At 40.8% G+C, this 22,554-nt stretch overlaps 1 protein-coding gene across 1 annotated transcript in view; it reads left to right on the plus strand.

Annotated features, from left to right (window-relative positions):
• LOC136863709 (cell adhesion molecule Dscam2) overlaps positions 1 to 22,554 on the plus strand; it is a 1,676,531-nt gene that overhangs the window by 1,306,624 nt on the left and 347,353 nt on the right. The window contains exons 11-12 of the mRNA XM_068226050.1: positions 19,983 to 20,270; positions 20,884 to 21,174. Of these exons, the coding sequence (XP_068082151.1) occupies positions 19,983 to 20,270; positions 20,884 to 21,174 (579 nt within the window). The remainder of the gene's footprint in view (positions 1 to 19,982; positions 20,271 to 20,883; positions 21,175 to 22,554) is intronic.

Consider the following 22,554-nt stretch of genomic DNA (forward strand, 5'->3'; position numbering starts at 1 on the left):
GACTCAGAACAAAATAACAAACTGGTTTATTAAAATAAAAATAAAATTCAGTCTGGACAATGCTAGGAAAGAAATTACATTATAACATTTCTTCAACAGAATTCAACTGATTATTCTTCTCGTTAACAAATGAATATGAGTCCTTGGCATGCTTAGCGAATTCATTGGATTCAATTACACCTTCAATGAACTTCCAACCGAAGCCATTCTCTGTAACATTTGATCAATCACGTAATTAGTAATACTGTCGTTATAATTGCAACCAAACAATGTCACACTGAACATGAAATAACCATATTTCATTACTTCCTTAATCTTTACGGATTACCCATTAATTAATTCTTTCTTTAGCACATCTTTGACAAAATTTTCTGTCTAATTTATATTGGCATATTTTGAGAAAAATTTCTTGAGAAATTACTTTGTCATATTTATGAGAAATCATTCCTAAATCATTTTCTCACACCTTTGATAAATTCTTTACAACTTATTCTTGAGAAATTCTGTACAACTTATTTTCGAGAAATGCTTTACAATTTTGAGAAATTTTGTATAATTTTGAGAAATTCCTTGAGAAATTATTTGGCGTGTTTCCCCTCTCTCGCAGATTTCGCTCGACTGTATTCCTTTATAAATCATAACAACGATTTCTAACTGACTAGTATGCTATGGATGGATAGAGCATCACGTAACACCACGCGTAATCAACAACAACATCATTGACTAATAAATCACATAAAAACACGAAAAGAATCAGCATTCATGGAACGACATGGATAACTGTCACGTAGCAACATAATCACACCAACAGTTTATAGGCAGATTTATTACACAGTTGAACTATCATACTTTATTATTATTATTATTATTATTATTATTATTATTATTATTATTATTATTATTATTATTCATTTATTATTATATTCTCCTCTTAAATTTTATTGAAGACCCTTATAGCATGAACCGATCATAATAAGAATTCATCAAGACTATTGTTACAAGACGAAATAGGATGACTAAATTAATCTTGAAGAAATAATCACCACCACCATCACCGGAAAGATGCGTCTGTGAGCCCCAGGAAAGGCTAATAATAAGCAAGTCATACACTATACAATATCGGTTGTTGAGCGAAGGAAAGAACTATTATTAGTCCCTAAATATTATCAAATCACCATAAATCACTATCATCACTATAATTCACCATAATCACTATGACTGATATGCACCCTAGTGATCCCATATCGTCAATTTCATCGTAAAATCCACCATCACAATATCGTTCAATTTTATTCTCAACAACCAGTCAAATACCCGACTTTCATTATTATTATTTTTTTATATCTCCTAATATGGCTCCTAGAAAACGTCTTCTCGATGAGCTGCTTCTAGTACACGTCAATTACCATCCCTTCTGATATCAATCATATCACTAAACTAATAGTTCATTAAGCCTTCGATTTATTAGTATTTTACTCCTATATTTAATCTCATCCTCCTCGTCATGATTATTATGACCACATTTTATTCTTTCTATTATTATTATTATTATTATTATTATTATTATTATTATTATTATTATTATTATTATTATTATTATTATTATGCTTATTTTTAGGTCTTAGTCCCCCATAATTCCTTTTGAAGATCTTAATTATTCATGACCTTGTAGAACTCACTGGCAACTGGGATTACTTATCACCGAATCAAAGACACAAACATTATTCCAAGAGAATGCAAAGATAGAAAATGTAGAAACCATAAATCAAAGAATGCATGAATACTCTACTATCACCATTTAAGTACAACATTTCAAAAGAAACTACACTCCTCTAAGCAAGAATACAATCTACTAGTCATCTACTGAAAGAGAAGAAATTTTACAATGGTACTTATGGTTCCGATGGAAATCCTTGGCGTCGGGATGCAGCTATGGGCGTCGGCGTCCTCTTCTTCCGCTATGGAGGCTTATAGACGGACAAGTTCATCGCGCTGGCGTGCACACTTTGGCTTAACCCATCATGACTACGGCTACGTACAGCAGCGTTGAATCACTCCAACAATGTTCCAGAAAATTCCAGGATTTTCCTCTCGTTCGTTGCATGCTGTCGGCTAGTCTTCACAGAGGTAGCTGAAACTGAAATTTTGTATCAGAAAATAGGATTCACACTAGTTGTATACCATAAATTATTTACGACACTTAACTGGCACAATGATGTACACTCAGGTTCAGTTTTACCCCAAGCTTCGAATTTCGAACACATTCACAAGATTACAGTAAGTCTTGAAGCTGACGGAACATTATTACTGGTACTACGATGTTTTATAGGCCAGGTTTCCTCTCAAATATTCACTTCAGATAGTTCACTTCCCTTATAATTTCCAATGAGACATTCCATAGATTTCTACTGCAACACTCGGCGTAAACGAGCGCACGAACTGTCTGTGGTTTCGTAAGTTCCACACGGTGAAATATGCGGCTGTAACAACCTCGCTCTATACTGAATTAGGCTGACGAAAAGTTGGACTAGCACTCAAATAAAACAGTGGTGGTGCCATACAAGAAATAAACAGTTAATAACACTGTCCGCGAACATTCATCTTTTCCCTAGAGGTTAAAATTATACGACGTTCTTCCAGAAGACTGTATTACTTGACTTCTCCTAAGAGACTCTTCTGTTCGATTCTCCCTTCGAGACTGTAATGTTCTCTTCAACTTTTCCTTAGAGACTCTGCTTCGACATCTTTCTAGAAAGATTTTAAGATCTTCCAGCACCTTCCTCGATTTTCATTGGCTGTTGACCTTCTTGTGACGTGATTCGTCCTTCACACCGGCAAGTAGATTTCTCCAGAATATCGTTCCCCTCTCGGCTGTCGGCGCGCTAGGTGACGTAACTGCGTGACGTGGCGACCTTCACCGGCCTGTTGACCTAGTTCACACTCGCCCGCAGCGGCACGGCACGGTAACAGCTGATGCATGCTCACTTATAAACTAATGTTCCGTTACAAAAATTTCTCTAGCTTCCCCAAATTCAATCAGGCACCATTTACACGGGTACAATGGGAAGCTACATCTGAAGTAGCAGAGAGGAGAAATAGATCCTTCTTGCTTGCCAGCGACCCACCAACTAGCCTCCAGATGTATTATTATTTATACATAAGAATTAAAACCGAAATTATCTAAATCTGCGAAATGTTACCATTTTCATTGTTGTTATTGGTCGGCTGTGTGTGATGTCTCCAATAGAGCTCGCATCACGTCTAGCCTCTGGGTTGACATATTCGTTCAAAATAAGAAAATCGCGTTTGTCACTTTGTAGGAGAATCCAGACCAGTCTCTGTCAAGGAAAGAGTGGTCCCACTGGCCGCGGCGCACTGTCCACACAGCAAGAAAAAGTGTCATTCATTAGCTTTTTAGAGATAATTCCGCCGGCGTTGGCAAGCCTTGTTTAGTGTATTGTGACGTCATCCAAGCCGCGCCATGTTGGATTTCGAACCTACCTTCCGCTTTCCGGGTGTGGAAATTTGACGGGCTGGTGCAATGCGTGCTGGCTGGCGCCCACACTTGCCTACAGGTCCAGTAGTGAAATATCTACTTCCTTTCTGCTTTGCTTTACTTCCTAGGTGATTAATGTTGTAGTCTTAGTGTCTAAAGTAAGTGGTTTTTCTAACTGTTCTTGTAGCAGTATAGCAGGTTATGAATGTACTATCGACAATACATTAGTGCAAATCCTTTTCATCTATAACAAAATAAGAACCATGGTGCTAGAGTCTTGGTGAGCCTTGGCCTATCAAATGGCCTCTACTCAGTCCTAGGGCTTGCAGATTACGGAATGATGCGTGGTAAGCGCGACGAAACCTCTCAACCCTCATTAATGGCTTTCTAGATCGGATTTAATCTCACGTTAACATTCGACACAATGAAAAGATGATAATGTACTGAGGTTCTTATGATGAAGCAGGTCTCTTGTCTACGAGATGAAGTTGTATTCCACTCATGTGATTTTCTGAGTCGGACATGGAATAACGAGAGAACAATACTGGCCATTTCAAAACAGTCTGGATCAGTTGTAGGGCAGGGGTCAGTGAGAGTATCTCGTGCCCGTCACCTTCGTTCCGAGCAGCAGAGACAATAAGATCGCCGTGTTGTAAGAACTAACTCCGCAGCTGTGGCACAGCTCAACAGTGATTTCACATCAGGAGCGTCGGTACGAACCAACAATCGTTTGACGGCAGTAATGCGGTCACTAGATCACTCCCCACGCTGGGCACGTATGGGAAGGGAATTGACGACGTCTCCAATTCCAGCAATCACCTTTGACCAGCTCTATCGCCAGTACGGATGTGCTGGACATTATTTGTAACCAATAATGAAAGGTCTTTTGTACATTTCAGTACCAAGGAAAATATTATAACGAAATAAAGTTAACACATGCTACTACTACCATTCAAAATGTCCAACACCTTACAGGGTAGTCACTATATTTCACCAGCTCATGTGGAGGTTAAACATGGACAAACATGTTGCGTAACAACATAAAACGGAACCAGAATATTTCAACAAGCCAAGAAGTTATCCGATATTGCGCTAAAGGAATGCCAGTCTAGACCATCAAAGGATCCCATCAAGTTATATGAATCTTTATTACATACATCAGAAGAAGTTTTGCATCACCACTGTGTGATTTAACTGTGTTTCTGTCTTGACCTGTCCTAAGCAGATCGCAAATATGATCTTTAGTGTAGTGTAAACATACTCACAGGCAGAATGCCACGCTCAAATTGATGGCAGTTGAAGTCGTAAGACTGGTGTGGAAGCATTAGAGGTGTGTTCTAACCGGTGTAGTAAGCGTCTAGGATGGCACCGCGTGCAATACCGACATGTGAACGTGTACGCATAATCACATTGTGTCAAGTATGATAGTCAACAATAGCAGTTGCTCCACGTGAGGCCATAAAAGTGATGTGGAACAGGGAGACAGGGCTATGACTGCAGTCGATGACCGTTACATTCGAATTTCATCTCAGAGGAACACTGAAAACAATGCTGCCATGCTAAATAGTGATCTTCGGGCCGCCACAGGTCACAGTATTCCAACTCAAGCTATGAAGAAACAGATTGCACAAGGCTCAACTTCACTCTCGGCGCCCATGGTGAAGCCCAAGCTCTGGGGTACTGTACAGATGGGCCAAACATTATTCTGAATGTCTCTTCATAATTGGCATAAAGTCCTTTTTACCTATGAGTGTCGCAAAAGCCTTGTTCCTGACGATCATCATCAACGTGTTTGAAGACAATCTCGTCAGGCTTCATGTTTCAGACATACTATCCAGCTCGTAGAGCAATCCCATCACTTGGAGGGGAACCTCGGATCATTCAAGAGACTGTTATTTCTGTCTGACAAAAATATCTGGAATTGCCTATAAAATAAAGAAAACTGTGCAATATTCTAATTTACGATCTACTATGGGGTCTGTATGTCACAGTGAAGAAAATCCGGTGCAAATGCCTGCTGAGAATGTGACAGTGAGTGAAGACGAATACAGTGACGGACACGCAGAAGACAGAGAAGGAGATATGCATGCCGACCTAATTTTGGAAAGCCTGTGAATCAAATAAGCCATATTTTTTCGCAAGGGGAACTCAACCCTACTGTCCCTGATTTAAAGTTTTTGAAGCAACAGGCTGAACATTTAGTTTCGCGATTACAGCGATGGAATATTCTTTTTCCCTATACAAAAATGAGTGTTTTTATGACAACTATGCTATACTATCTGAATATTTCTCCAAGGAAGTTGAGAAGGTATTTTTCGTGCTATCGAATCTGTTATCGTGACTCCTGGCCATGATTTCAGTGTAATTGAGTGGCGCTTGTTCATCGATTCTAGGAAAGTTAGTCTCAAAGCAGTACTTTTCCACAATGTGAACAATGCAGTTACCTGAAGGAGACATACGAGAACATTAAACTGCTACTTACACTGATCCAATACGAGAAATAAAAATGGCGTATATGTGACGAACTCAAGATTATTGCAATTTTGTTCTGCATTCAGCTCGGATACACGAAGCACTGCTGCTTTCAATGCAAGTGGGGCAGCATAGATAGAGAAAACCACTATTGTGGAAAAGAATGGCCTGCTCAGAATGAAATACTGCCTGGACAGGTGAATTTGATGAATACTCCTCTTGTTGGCCCCAAAAATGTGTATTTACCTCCGCTGCACATTAAATTGGGTCTCGCCAAATTCTTTGTGAAAGCCATGGACAAAACCTCACATGGATTTACGAACTTGCGAAAGTAGTTCCCAAGGATCAGTGAAGCTAAACTAAAGGAAAGAATATTTGTACGACAGCAAGTTAAGGAATTAATGGCTGATGAAAATTTCCTTGACTTTTTGAGTGATTTTGAAAAAATGGCATGGCTATTTTTCACAAGCATCTGAAACAACGTTTAAGGTAACCTTACGCCTGAGAACTATCGCGATATTGTACATGAACTACTGAGATCATACCACCGTATGGGATGTAACATGTCACTTAATCTACATTTTTTAACGATCATTCGGACTTCTTCCCGAATAACCTCGGCGCCATTACTGACGAACACGACAAACAGTTCCACCAACATATTTCTCAAATAGGAAAGCGTTATCAAGGCAATTCTTGTGCCGCGATGTTGTCCGAATATCGTTGGAACTTACGAAGAGGCGTTCCTGGGACGAAGTATCGCAGGACATCGGGAATGAAATAAGTTTAGGTATGTTTCTACAATTTTCCTTACACCTATGTTATTTTATTTTGTGCATTCTACACTTGGAACACTTGTTGCGAGTACTCGTCATTTTGCCAGTTACATATGATACGTAAGAAAGTGACTTAAGGGAGCTTGGAGTTGAATTTGGAACAAAATGGCGGCTATTAGACTTAATACGTATGCTTTATTCATAGGGACGTAATGTCGAAAGGTGACTTCGGGGGCTCAGAGCTGGACTAGGAACAAGATGGCAGCTGGACATGGGACTTGGGAGATGGTGTAAGGCTAATACATGTGCTTTATTCATAGGGGGGGGCCGTAATGTTGGAAGCTGAACTTAGAAAAAGATTACAGTACGGGACTAGGGAGATAGTGTAAGCCTTAATACACATGCATTATTCATAGGTTGAACAAAAGTAGCGTTAGTCAAAATACCTAACCTACACAGAGATCGAGTATATGACTCTCTTGGACAAAAGAAGAACGGACATCGAACTTGGAACTCTCTTAGACTGAAGCTCAACATAACCAGAAAATCTATTAGTAGGCTTATCTTGGACCGAAGACTAGTGTAATTTAGCAGCTCAATCCGCTACAGAAAAAGGGGTAGAGGGGACTTTGATAATGAGATTTGAGGAAGATAAACTTGAAAAAGGATGGCGGTTATACGTGGGACTAGGGAGATGGTGTAAGGCGTAATACATATGCTTTATTCATAGGGGCATAATATTGGGAAGCATCTTTGAGGCTCGGAGCTAAGCGACTGCGGAGTCCAAGACGCTAGCGTATAAACTGATGCGTAACGCGGTATTGGTTTTCGGTATTTGGGACACTGAATTTTTTATTTCAACATTTCATGCTTATAGATTTGACTTATAATACGCTAGCTTATTGGACTCCGCAGTCGCTTAGCTTCGAGCATCAAAGATGCTTCCCAATATTACGCCCCTACAAATAAAGCATATGTATTACGCCTTACACAATCTCCCAAGTCCCATGTGTAGCCGCCATCTTGTTTTCAAGTTTAGCTTCCACCAATCTCAGCATCAGAGCCCCCTCTACTCCTTTTTCTGTAGTGGATTGAGCTGTTATGTTACACTAGTCTTCGGTGCAAGAAAAATCTAGCCTTCGACTTCCTGGTTATGTTGAGCTTCAGCCTAAGAGAGTTCCACGTTCGATGTCCATTCTTCTTTTGCTCAAGGGAATCCTAGTCTCGACCTCTGTGCAGGTTAGATATTTTGACTAATGTTACTTTTGTTTAAACTGTGAATAAGGCATATGTATTAAGGCTTACACTATCTCCGTAGCCGCCTGCCGGCAACTTTTTCTGAGTTCAGCTTCCAGCGTTACGGCCCCTATGAATAATGCATGTGTATGAAGGCTTACACCATATCCCAGTCCTATGTATAGCCATCATCTTGTTCCGAGTTCAGCTTCCAGCGTTACGACCCCTATGAATATAGCACATATATTAAGCCTTACGGTGCGTAATTGTGCGTGATAAGTCATGAAATTTTGCGGGACTAAATTCCGGCACAATATTATTGTTTCTAATGGTTTATGCATGTTAAGTATTCAGTACGAAGGTGGGCTGGATCTTCTTTCCTTCTTCCTGTAGAAGTCGGCGTAGGGATTTCTCGCATTACAACCCCTGTAAATAAAGTATATGTATTAAGCCTTACGGTGCGTTATTATGCGTGATAAATCATGAACTCTTGCGGGACTAAATTCCAGCACCAGCTAATTTTTCTAATTGCGTATGCATGTTAAGTATTCAGTGCGAAGGTGGGTTGGATCCTCTTTCCTTTTTCCTGTAGAAGTCGAGGTAGAGATTTCTCGCAGCTCAAACGTTAAGTGTTAAGTCTCTAGCATTCAAATCTATAAGCTCGAAATGTTACATTCAAAAATGCAGTGTTCCAAACACTCGAAACCATCAAAGCGTTTCGCATCAGATGCTAGCGCATTTGACTCAGCGGTCACTCGGATCCGCGCTATAAATAAAGTATTTTACCATCTCTCTAGTCCCATGTGTCTAGATTTTCTAATTCCCGGCTGGCACGTGGATTTTATTTTCAATCGGTAATTCTGATAATACGCGAACTCGTGCGAGACTAAATTCAGGCGCTGGATATTTTTTCTTATTCGTTACGCATGTTGAGTATTCAGTGCGAAGGTGGGTTGAATCCTGCAAATTATTACTGTGTGTGTGTGTGTGTGTGTGTGTGTGTGTGTGTGTGTGTGTGTGTGTGTGTGTGTTCGGCACTGAATAGTTGAATTGTCAGGCTGAGTAGCTCAGACGGTTAAGGCGCTAGCCTTCTTATCCCTACTTGGCTGATATTGACTAACTCTTGGAAAGAAGGGAAAACTACATTAAGGATAACTGTGCAGCCCATCAACGTTTAACGCATAATCATTTGTGATAGTCAGCAGTCTTTGGGAAAAAGTGCTGAGTTCAATTCCCCGTCATGTGTAGCGCGAACGTTTTTTCGGTTCTGAACCTCTAAGTGATGTCAACAATAATGTAATCTACTATATGTCTCTAGCGTTCAAATATATAAGCACGATATGTTAAAATCAAAAATTCAGTGTTCCAAATACTGAAAAACAATAGCGCGTTGCGCATCATTTCATACGCTAGCGTATTGGATTTCGCAGTCGCATAGCTCGAGTCTCAAAGATGCTTCCCAATATTACGCCCCTATAAAAAAGCATATGTATTACGCCTCACACCGTCTCCCTAGTCCCATGTGTAGCTGCCATTTTTTTTCAAATTTAGCTTCCACCAATCTCAGCATCAAAACCCTCTCTACTCCTTTTCTGTAGCGGATTGAGCTGTTAGGGTACACATGTTTTCGGTCCAAGAAGAATATAGTATTCGATTTCCTGGTTATGCTGGGCTTCAGTCTAAGAGAGTTCCAAGTTCGATGTCCGTTCTTCTTTTGTTCAAGGGAGTCCCAGACTCGATCTCTGTGTAGGTTAGATATTTTGACTAACGTTACTTTTGTTCAACCTATGAATAATGCATATGTATTAAGGCTTACACTATCTCTCTAGTCCCGTACCGCCATCTTTTCTGAATTCACCTTCCAATGTTGCGGCCCCTATGAATAAAGCACATGTATTAAACCTTACATCATATCACTAGTCCTATGTGTAGCCGCCATCTTGTTCCGAATTCATCTTCCAGCATTACCACCCCTATGAATAAAGCACACGTATTAAGCCTTACGCCATCTTGCTAGTCCTATCAGTACAATGTGTAGCCGCCATCTGGTTCCCAGTTCGGCTCTAAGTCCGGGGAGGTTAAGTTAGGTTAACGCGTGGTCAGCGGAAGATTAAGTCCGCACTTTTAGCCAGGGTGTAGAGAAAGGCAACAGGTTAGGTTAATGCCTGGTCAGCGTAAGGTTACGCGTGCACTTTTATGCGGTTTGTCCGGTAACTAACTTAAATTCTGTTAAGTTAAGCTTACACTCTTTTTCGGTTAGCCTGGGAGGTTAGGTTCAGCTCCGAGCCCCAAACATTCTTCCAAAATGTTAAGCCGCCTTTGATTAAAGTACTTGTATTAAACCTTACACCATCTCCCTAGTCCCATGTACAGCCGCCATCTTGTTCCTAGTTCAGCTCTGAGTCCCCGAAGTCACCTCCCAACGTTACGCCCCTATGAATAAAGTATATGTATTAAGCCTTATAGCCGCCATCTTGTTCCTAGTTCCGCTCTGAGACCTCGAAGTCACCTTCCCACATTACACCCCTATGAATAAAGTATACGTATTAAGCCTTATAGTCGCGATTTTGTTCGAAGTTCAGCACCAAGATCCCTTAAGTCGCTTTCCAATGTTACGCCCTCCAACTTTACGGCCCCTATGAATAAAGTACATATATTAAGCCTTACACCATCTCCCTAGTCCCTTGTTCAGCCATCTTGTTCCTAGTTCAGCTCTGAGCCCCCGAAGTTACCATCCGACATCACGCCCCTATGAATAAAGCATACGTATTAAGCTTTATAGCCACCATCTTTTTCTAAGTTCAGCTCCAAGCTCCCTTAAGTCGCTTTCCAATGTTGTGCCACTATGAGTAAAGCATACGTATTAAGCCTTACAGCCGCCATCTTGTCCCAAGTTCAACTCCAAGTCCGAGGAGGTTACGTTAGGATAAGGCGTGGTCAGCGGAAGATTAAGTCTGCACTTTTAGTCAGGGTGTAGGGAAGGGCAACCTGTTAGGTTAACGCCTGGTCAGCGTAAGGTTAACCCTAAACTTGTTGCCAGGGTGTGAGTTAGGTTAGGTTAAGCGTGCTAGCGTAACGTTAGACTTGCACTTTTAGCCAGGATGTAGGGAAGGGAAACCGCTTAGGTTAACGCCTGTTCAGCGTGAGGCTAAGCTTACACTCTCAGCTATTAACATCATGTAAGGTAAAACTTACACTTTTATGTGCTTGGCCTTGGCATCGAACTTAGGTCTGTAAACTTAACGCCATTCGGCCTGGGGTCGAGCGTGGGATCTGCGAAGTTACGTCAAGACATGTCATGCCTCTTAGGTTAAGCTTGCCCTCTTAACCATATTCGCATTGGCTATTAGGGTAAGCTTGCACTCCTGGCATCGACCTTGGGTCTGTAAGGTTAACGCCCTTAAGCCTAGGGTCGAACCCGAGGTCTGTCTGGTTAAGCTTGAACACGTAGCCAGCGTATGGTCATGTAAAGTTAAGAGCGCGCTCTTAGCCAAATAAGGTTAAGGGCACGCTGTTAGCTAGCAGCCCGCACCACGCTGTCAGGATCAGGCCTCGCTCACGGGAGGGTTTAGGTGGCGGTACAAAAACAGGTGAAAATACCCTGCTAAGAAGACCTGACATCATGATGCCAAGTTACATTCGAAGTGTTCTCTCAACCTTCTGTCGCTAGCGCCACATTGTTGGATTATACGTCCAGATACTCGCCAAGGAACTCTGGAGTGCAGGTGGGTCCTATAGAGATGATTTCGGATTATCTGACTAGATACAGCCCTCCCAGTTGCCGTCTTGAAGGCATTTTGCAGCTCTTTTGCGGAATCTTCTCGATAATTGCCAGCCAGAATTCGCAAGTAATGGTCATCAGCTTCCGTTTCTGACCGTGGGTAACTACCGTGAGAATGACTTGAACGTTTTGTGTCATAGGATCGCGGATTTACGTCCTAACAACGTCTCAATTGTCTACACCAACCAGGTGGGCAATATTCCTCACGAGGACGCCTTGCTGTCGCAGTGTAACGATGTGCATACGATCAAATGCTGTAATAACTCGTCGAAGAATATTTACACACTGAACAGACCACAAAATGGGTTATGTGCATGTTATGTCCAAAGGTTCTAGTTACAGTGCCCACTTCTGGATAGTCTTGAAATTGCATGTCGTAACCTCACGTATATCTAACAGGTGACGTTACATTGCATTCTGATGTCTGTTATGGTGAGAATACTGTCTCAGCAGACATCCTTCAGGAGCACCCAAGATACAGCTGGTGCACAACTCTTTTTGAGATGTGTATTTAATATAGAGACGTGGTAGTTATAATACTATTTAACTTCACGTTTGTAATCAGTCGTGAGCACTCGCCTGTTCATGCGATGAAGACTACGTACGCGACAAAAAGAACTGGCACACTGAATCTACAGTACTTGCCAGTTCCTCATAATTTTACATGGCAGATTGTAATGTGTGTTAAGTTGCAGTCATACACTGTACGGCGAGTAACGTCTTTGTGAGGTGTAGAAAATGATACGAACTCGTCTGACTGAATACTTTTCAGATGATCTTTAATCCTGCGGACTGACCTGTCCTGAACGATACACTGATTTTAATGTTGCCATTGATTGATGCTTTCACGGCCCGTAATTGTAGGCATGATATAGGCTTTTTGGGTCTACGTCGTGCCAATAATATAAGGTGAAGTTCTTTACGTTTCGCAGAGAACTTTGCTCCACGTCTTCAGAAGAAAATCTCGACTGTTCACGAGGAAGACTTCTACAATATTGGAGAATGAACTTCCACTTAAGTTTGATTGCCCCCCGGTGTAGCTTCACGCCGTACAAATTTATATACCGGTACATATTTGCTATCATTTCACATGTCGTGCTGTGAAGAACTTTTCCATTTAATTTACTAACAAGGCGAGGCCACATCGATTTCGTTTATATAAGTAAAAAATAAACAGATAGGCCTACGTATCCGGAGGTTTGTGCCATTGACCCTTGTTTAATGAGAAAATGGCCCTTTAAATTTAACAGCCTGCATACATGCTTGCAGTTTACGTGTAACTGGAGCACCGCTGATCTTGTGGGGAAATGAAATAAAATGAAATGGCGTATGGCTTTTAGTGCCGGGAGTGTCCGAGGATATGTTCGGCTCGCCAGGTGCAAGTCTTTTGATTTGACACCCGTAGGCGACCTGCATCTCGTGGGCTGCGTCGCTGACTGCCACGCGGGCGTATGAGTTCGACAAGTGCCATCCCTACTTTTTTAGTTTATGTCCGCTTCTCCATTTTCTTTTTATCCTTCTTTCCCCTTTTTGTTTGCTATCTTATAGGGCTAGGAAAGGGAAGGAAATGACCTTCGCTTCGATTAAGGTACAGCTACGGTGTGTCTGGAGTGAAAATGGAAAACCACGGAAAACCCTCTTCAGGGCTATCGACAGTAGGGTCCAAACCCACTATCTCCCGAATACAAGCTCGCAGCTATGTGGCCCAAACCGCGTAGCCTTTTCTCTAGGTCTTCTCTTTCTTTAACAGACTTGGAAAAAAACTCTAGTATTCGCTGGCGAGGACTAATTTTCGTCACAAAGTCTACGATATAATATTCTACTGATTACAAAACAAATTAATGTGTTCAAGTTGTACTTCTGCTTGTCCACCTCTGAAAGTTGCGTGTCGGCAGGTCCGAAACCTTCGCTTGTTATTGCAGAGGTTACACATGTTGTGGAAGCCTTTACCTTTCATTCCTTCAAAGGCCTGCATTTGTTTGAAGATCATACATACAATAATGTACGCTAGTGACTTGCAATGTTAACCAGAATTGATTTATTCTATGGCAAATGAAAGTAATTTTTTAAATTGTCCAGGGAAGATATGGCAAACTTGTACAATTAACATTGTAAATAAATCTTTCTCAAAACAATAAATACAGCATGGATGCTTTTGTCCGCCACCGTAGCGTAACGGTTAGCGCAATCAGCTGCCGTCGTAGGAGGCCCTGGTTCGATCCTTGGTACTGCCAGGGAGGGCTGGTATGTGGTTAAAATTGTACATGCAGCTCACCTCCATGTGGGGTGTTTGAAAAGAGCTTTACCACGAGTTTAATTTTATGAATGCTTTCCTTAATTTACTGATATTTCTTGCAAACCTAAACAGTTTTACTCTCTCCATCTCTTATCGTGACTGCAGCAGTGGTTAAAAATAATGAAAAAGTCGAAGATTTGTAAAGCAACGAGTGGAAAGACGGGATTATAGTGAACGAGTTGACGATACAGCTTACATTTGATCTGCGAATTTGCTAGCCCAAATAAACAAAGAGGAAAAGCAGATATTCTCCCACTTCCACACCAGGAAATGCTGGGGCTGTACCATAATTAAGGCCACGGCCGCTTCTTTCCCACTCCTAGACCTTTCCTGTTCCATCGTTGGAATAAGACCTATCTGTGTCGGTGCAACGCAAAGCCAGTTACAAAAATATGGTTTCTCATTTTCACAGTACATTAATTAAGGCCACGGCCGCTTCCTTCCCACTCCTAACCCTTTCCTGTCTCATCGTCACCATAAGTGTCGGTACGACGAAAGGCTTTTTGTCAAAAAAATTAAAAGATGATAAAATAAAAGATTTTAAATGATATGTGAGAAGAAAAAAAAAGCAATATTCTAGCGCCTCGAACACGAGACGGTCGCATGGAAGTCAGGGACGCTGACCACTAGACCAGTGGCGGTGCAATATGTATGCAGGCTGTTAAATTTAAATTTAAATGGCCCTCCCAAAGTTTGAATGAAATCGGTGACCTCATTGATGTGGCTTTTAATGCTGAGCTATGAACTTTGAACGGCCAGCACACTGAAGTCTATAGCGTGGCCTACACCGGTTTTGTCGAGCTTTCACGAGGTTAATCTGAAGGGGCTGTTAAACATTGTTTGTTATGTGAATCAGTAGTGATTCATACAAATAACATTACCAGTGCGAAGAACCTCATTGATATAATGATGGTTGTTGTAATGAAAAAGTGTATTGGATGACCTATTTCTAAGAGAACACTATTTGGAACGGGAGCCTGTACAAAATCATGTTATCGTGCTCATGGAAGCTTTGTGTAAGACACATTTCACAGTGAAGTTACATCATCACTCAAAACATTCGGCGACTCCTTGCACAAAACCAAAGTCAGATATCTTCCGTGTTTTCCCACTTCTCCTCCAGACAAATAACGGGATGTTACCTAACTTAAAGGCATAGCGCCTTCCTTCCCTCTTCCTTGTCTATCCCCTCCGATCTTCCCATCCCCTCACAAGGACCCTGTTCAGCATAGCAAATGAGGCCGCCTGGGTGAGGTACTGATCCTTCTTCTCAGTTTCATCCCCACGAACCAAAGTCTCACGCTCCACGACACTGCCCTTGAGGCGGTAGAGGTGGGATCCCTCGCTGAGTCCGAGGGAAAACGAATCCTGGAGGGTAAACGGATTAAGAAAGAAAATGTATATATTTCCATGTTTTCTGATTATTTGGATAAATTTTTTATGTTATTTTACGCCGCATTTTGTAGCAATGAATTTTGTGTGTTAGTGTCCTGACAGGAATATTTTTTGGAAGAGTAAGATTTATGTAACTGACGTATGTTACACAATGTAAATATTTTTCATACGACAACAAATATTTTTAAATATACATTAAAACAGAAATGCGATGGTTTATCTCCACTCCTTTTCAATTGTGTCATGGAAAAAATTGTTAGAAATTGGAATGAAAAAGTGAAGGAATCCAAAATATTGCCACTCGTGCTGGGGAAAAAGAACAAAGGTGTTGCAATAAATTGCCTAGCAATTGCAGATGACTTTGCTATACTTTCAGAAAGCCTTACAGATGCTGTTAGATTTCATTTGGGAGTTAATAACGGCGTGTGGTCTCCGTAGAGGCCTGGGGCAGTTCTTTCGAGTTGACGTCGTATAGGCGACCTGCGCGTTTATGAGGATGGGGTCTTACCTATGATGATTCTAATGATGTGAAGACGTCACACACACCCAGGCACACTACAGACAATCACGTCACCTCCGTCCAAACCCACAGCCACCCCCACTACTCAGCCTATCAATCACACCACCCCCACCTCCAAACCCAAGACCCATCACACCCCTCCCCACCCCACTCATCCCAGACACAAATACCCTTTTACAGCTATTATTATTAAACCTATTCACGACACAAACCAGGCACCTACCCCCATCGCCACCCCAATACCACTCAGAAAACCCGGTCCCACAACCCCCACCAAGTATTCAATCCCACCAAGCCCAGTGAAACCATACGGAAGTTCTCACTTCCACCAAGAAACTGCCTCCTAGCTTCACATTAACTCAAAGTCCACGCCCAAACAAAGTCTAAAAACCACACAAGATTCAATACAACCTCATAAAAAAAAGTAATCACCACAACCATAACCGAAGCACTGGAAACCGACTGGACGCCTCGGCGGGATGCACACACACGCCGTACATCCACATGCTGTTTTTTTCTAAATTAAATATAGCTATTTTTAAAGATTGTTATTTCTTGGACACATTTATAGAATGGATGACAATAGGCGAACTAAACGAATCTTCAAGTGCCTTTGGGAAAATAAATCAACCACCACCTGGATTCAAGAAGTCAATAAGACCTGGAAAGGAACAACATACGAGAAGAATTATTGGAAAAAAACTATTTTTAGGAAGAAAGTCTTACAAATGGAAGGATTCCAAGGGAAGAAGGAAAAGAAAACAGGCACAAAGTGGACCGAAGACAGGAAAAAGAAGCACAGTGAAACAATGAAAGAATACTGGAAGAAAAGCAAAGAACGACTAAAGAGGAAGAATTGAAAAGCGACAAAGTTGCGGGACATTGTATGGGGACAGTTGCGAGACACTGTCCCTAGACTGTTACGATACAATGTCCCACGTCCACATCTATAGAGCCAGTTGCACCACAGGAAACGGCGCGAAATGGTGCAAGATATTGCTTTATGAGCTTTCAATGTTTTGAATTTTTTTCTCCATCTCGTGAACAGACATAGTGAACTTTTTAGCCAGAGACTCAATTGCTTCCCTCCTTTCGTCTCTGTTTTTATACTCGGTAGACATAACATCCCAAAGACAAGGGAGGGTGTGTAAATACTCAATGATTTTTGGAGTAGTTTCCATCGCAAAACAACAGAACACGAAACACAACACCAACACGTGGCGTCTATCTGCACACTGTCATCGGCGTGTCCCGGGACTTTGTCTCGCGACACGTCCAGACTACATCATGTTGCGCAACATTTGTATCATGTATCGCATTTCGAATGGGAGACCTGCGACATGCAACTTTCGTATCGCGACAGTCCCAAACACGGAAAAAATGTCGCAGGTCATCTCTGGGACTTGTCGCGATACACGTGTTCCGCAACTTTGTCGCTTGGTGTGTACTAGCCTTAACAACGCGAAACTAGCGAGGCAGCGCGGAACTGGCTGTGAGTGGCGGTCTAAAGAGCGCAACGCCCGGCAGGCAGTCATGCAATACTTCACTTCTGCCTACATTTGTGCCAAAAGTAGAAGTCACATTTATATAAAAAAGCACATACTGTAATAAATTAATTTAGCTATTTATCTAAAAAATGATCCAATTGCATCACTTAGCTAAACTTTTGGCAGCAGACTAACTTTTTCATCTCACGATTTATAACAAATTCCATTTTTATTATTTAAAATATAAGCAAGCCATTATTAATATTTCTAAAAATATGGTTAATGTTCAAAAGTAATATTTGTATACTTATGCCAAGTTTGGATAAGTTATCTTAAATATGTTAAATCAGAGAATATTTGATAAGCGCGCATTAAAAATGTATACTCTTAAAAGCCCGGCTTTCCGTTTCTATCCTACCTTAAGATGGTGGCCATGACTTCGTCTCCCGTATTGCTTGTTAAATGGATGTGTCCTTTCTATTGGTCTTATGTGTCCGCTGCGCGTAGCCAACTCGCTCGGTGATGTACGTCTTAAAACAAAGGAATACATTTACATGGTGTTTACATAATTCCCGTAGTATGAAACAAAACGTAAGCATATTTAATTTACGGAACACTGTACTATTATTAGAGCGAAATATATTGAACATGGTTATAACGTTTTATTAGACTAGGTAGTTCTATGAAATTAAAATGTCTAAATAATCAACCTGATGTTCATAGAACAACCCAGTGCACATTTATTACCAGGAGTGGGTAATTGTCCTTGTTATTACATTTCAGAACCTTCTGAATATTACTTTTAACTTATCTATTCTCATCTTAGACAAATAATATCTCCAATTAATCTCAAATTATGCTATTAGATTCTTCAACTTTTCGCTGCATTCGTTCAAGGAATAATTCCACCAATATACGGGGTTATTCTAAATTAGTTACCTGAAAATAGCATTAATTAACTCCGTATATAAAATTATTTCACATAGTTTATTTCCATTGCACAAACTGGCATATCATCAAGATTTGTTTGCAATGTTTGACAGATTTTCAATATGGTTCCCTGTTGTCACTTGGTAGGTATCCCACCTTTACGAAGGTTCATCCCCGATACGCGTAAACATGTACGCATCTACCCCAGCAATCGTAGTTCATCCGTTGACGAAGTTCATGGAGAGTTGTTGGAAGTGGAGGGATGTATACGATATTAAACTTAGGCACAAAACATATTCAGCTTTGGTAAGTCTCGGGTATATTCCAGGCAGTTCGTTGGTTTCTGTGTGCTTCATATCCCCACATTGTGACGGTTTACTGTACCACTAAGGTCGCTTCATCACTGAACACAAGCTTATAAATAAAACTATAGTCTTCTTCCGTCCTGTTCATCATGTCCACACAGAACCGTTCTGCTTGTCACAAGCACGCGACCCCTGACCCGGTTGCAACCTGTACCCCTTACGCTGCAGTCATCGCCGTAAAATTTTTCATACCGTAGGTTGTGGAATGGCCAGCTCCAAACTTGCTCCAGGTGTAGACTTGTTTGGACTTCGTGCATACGATGCTCTCCCGGTTTCCACAGCGTGGTGTGCTGCGCGAGTGTGTCCCTGTCCTTTCTCTTGGTGTGCCACTCAACCTGTTTCTACGAATCGATCATACCGTGCTTAGATAGTTTTCACCTGTGGCGGAGCGATTTCGTTTCATGAATCCACAGACAACCCTGCGCGCGCACCGCACCGTTGTACACCTCCATGGCGACTGCATCACGTTTCCCGCCAGACGAGTGAGAAGAAAGCATGGAGCGAACTCTGTCGGCTAGGTCAAAAACTTGATGATATGGCACGAGGTTTGACGTGCGTCTGAATAAATGTCGATCAGTAGCTTCGAAATAATTCATTGATACTTTCAGGTAACTAATTTAGAATCACCCTGTATTTATTTATGGCTCAAGACGGCTGGATGGGAATGTCCGACGTCGTAGTTAACCTGAAACTATAATTTCAGTTCGAAAGTGTCTGATTCGAATTCAGGTAATTTAAGGTGTGAATTTATATTTGAATGTCATATAAGGTTTTAAAATTCTCCCGCAAGGTCGACTGATGATGGCTCAGAAGTTGTAATGGGTATCTCTTTATGTATTGTGTTATGTGTTTGTGACCAGAGCTTCAAGGGACAATTTCTTGGGAATCTGAGTGAACTATACGGGGCAGTAGCAGGACACTGTCATGTTCCTCGTCCTTTCCCGCCCCAGCAGCATACAATACAGTCACATCTTATGTGAGAAACATAAGGAATATATGTAAGTCCATGCAATAGACTTATATTCTGTAAGTTTGTTATTCTGTAAGTAAGAAAGGTGAGAGTTGGAGCTCAACTAATTATATTCAGAACACATTTATTGAGTTGTTCCCTACATTGCACAATAATATATTGTTTTACCTCTGAGTTCATTGCAAATATTTTTCCGAAGAATTTAATGTTTGTTATTAACCAGGACATAATGACACAACTTTGAATTCTGTCTTTCAGTGCCACCTAAAATAACGCCTTTCAGTTTTGCCCGTGATTTAAACGTAGGCGATCGAACAAGTATACAGTGTGTGGTGGTGACGGGGGACTTACCTCTCAGCTTCACATGGCTCAAAGACAACACATCCACAAGCACACCGCCCATGGACATAAACATCAGACAGTACGATGACTTCACCAGCGCGCTAAGCATAGGCAGCATCACATGGGCACACAGTGGCAATTACACGTGCCATGTAGCAAATGATGCTGCCACCGTCACACACACTGCACAACTCCAAGTGAATGGTAAAACACACGCCATGGCACAGCACGGCCCACTCACTCTGTCTCCTTCCTACTGTGTATCTGTGTGTCTGCTTCTACTTTCTCACTCTTTCTTTCTTTCTCTCTCTCTCTCTTTCTTTCTCTTTTTCTGAGAGTCTCGGCTCCATTTACGTGAGGGTAAGCTTTTCATGAATCTAGAAAATTACCTCCAGAAATTACAATGTTGTTTCTAATTTCTCCATCTGTTTGATTCTTTCCAGATCTTCGTACAAACTTGGCCTTCTTATTTCGTATCAGGCTAAGGAATGCACTATTGTAATTTCCACACTTGTTATACCTTTATCAAACATATATAGAAATCATTGAATGATTTTTGAGATTAGAACTCCATTCATAAACAGACACTTTCTATATTAATTCATGAAATATTTTTTGTAATTTCTGAGGTAATCTTCTAAAAGAATGGAGGAACGTCCTGTGAAGGAGTAACCAATGCCTTGTGAGGATGCTTGCTGTCAGGGTCTTGAATTGGTTTCGAAGTGGGGAGGGTTATTAGTGTACAGAGTACTATTTCCTTTTGTCAGTGACCTAGCCCATAACAATGTGGGGTGTCTGTTTATTTCTAATCTTTCAGTCCCTCCGCGGATCGCTCCCTTTTATTTTGAGGATGGTGTTACTGAGGGCATGCGTACACAGCTTATGTGTGCGACAAGTCAAGGGGATCAGCCCTATAACATCACGTGGCTTAAAGATTCGCGGCTCTTGGGACCTGCCGATGATGACTGGATTACAATTAAAGAATATGAACATGTTTCTAGTATTCTGACCATTAATAGTGTAACGTCTAGTCATAGCGGCAACTACACGTGTGTGGTGGGCAATCGAGCGGGGTCTGTGACATACACAGCCCATCTCTCCGTCATGGGTAAAGTATTATACGTTGTGTGCCCCTGTAGTTAGTCTGTCATGAGGGAATGCCAAATGCTTGTTCACTTTTATAATTTCTTCAATAGAAAGAACTGTTGAGCACCATAGTCTAATGGTAAATGTACACTAACTAGCACCATTTAGTAGAACAAGTCATACTTGAAAACTATTTAAAACATGTGACCCAATACACTGTATTCAATTACACACGGAGTTCTGAATCATTTTTTTTACTCGCACAATAGCTTCTAGAAAATGTGAATTGCTTTATTGAGAACTACAGTAATGCTTGTTGTGAACTAAATTAGATTTTTAATTCCTACCTCCACGTCAAGCAATAAAATATTTTTCAATTTATGTCTTCATGAAAGTAAAATACATAAATCTTTTGAAGGGGTGCAGATTAGCAAATATTGCAATAATACAGTTAAAAACTTAGATGGCACTTTAGAAGTCTTGTAGTAACCTGCTAGCAGGAAGAGAAGTGAAGCGGTTAAATCATATATTTGATTGCCGTGAATTGCTTCATATTAATCAAATTTAGAACACTGACCAATTTACCAACCTCTAGTTTACACATGTAGTATTATTGTAACTAAAAACTGCACATCTTTCATCTCCACAAACAACATTGACAGGTAGGTACAAGCATTGTAGACATGGAATGGATGTTACTGTAGCTAGCATTTCACCTGCCAGTAGAAACTTGCAACAAAAGTGTGTTGTAGTGCATGGTAGTGCAATGTAATACACTATCTGAAATACTGTATGGAAGTTCTAGTATTGCAAATCCTAAGTTTTGTATATAGAATTAATAGCTTTCTTTTGAAGAGTAAATTAGTATATCTCAACTTGATTTAAATGAATTTAATTTTAGAGAAATCTTTAGGAGATCTACTTGAATGAACCATTTCCCCAGCATGTGAGTGTATTCTTGTCCAGTCATTTAATGTGTGTCGCAACATCATTATATTATTCTGTAATCACCCTTCTCTACAGTCTGTTGGAGGATGCATGTTGTATAAGACTCGATATTTCAGTTTGAAGCTTTAAAAATCAGTTCATATTTCAATAAAAAGTTAATATTCCACAGGCACTAGGATTTTATACTGTATAAGTAGGCATATTCAAAAATCTATTTCTCAAGGATCGTTTTCACTTGGCTAGTAATGTATTGAGCTACCTCATCAAGCAGATTAACTACCTTGCGAGGATAGTGAACATCTTCCCTGGTAAACTTTATTAATGGATTATTTGTATAACACTCACTGTATTTCCAAAACTTAAAAATAGAGTCCAGTGCGGAATTTTCCCTTTACTTTCCGTAACGAAATCATAAAACCTGGACTGTTTTTATTGGCCATGCTGTCAGAACAGT

Source organism: Anabrus simplex, chromosome 2 (assembly GCF_040414725.1).
Source record: "Anabrus simplex isolate iqAnaSimp1 chromosome 2, ASM4041472v1, whole genome shotgun sequence".
In the NCBI taxonomy this organism is placed as follows: domain Eukaryota; kingdom Metazoa; phylum Arthropoda; class Insecta; order Orthoptera; family Tettigoniidae; genus Anabrus; species Anabrus simplex.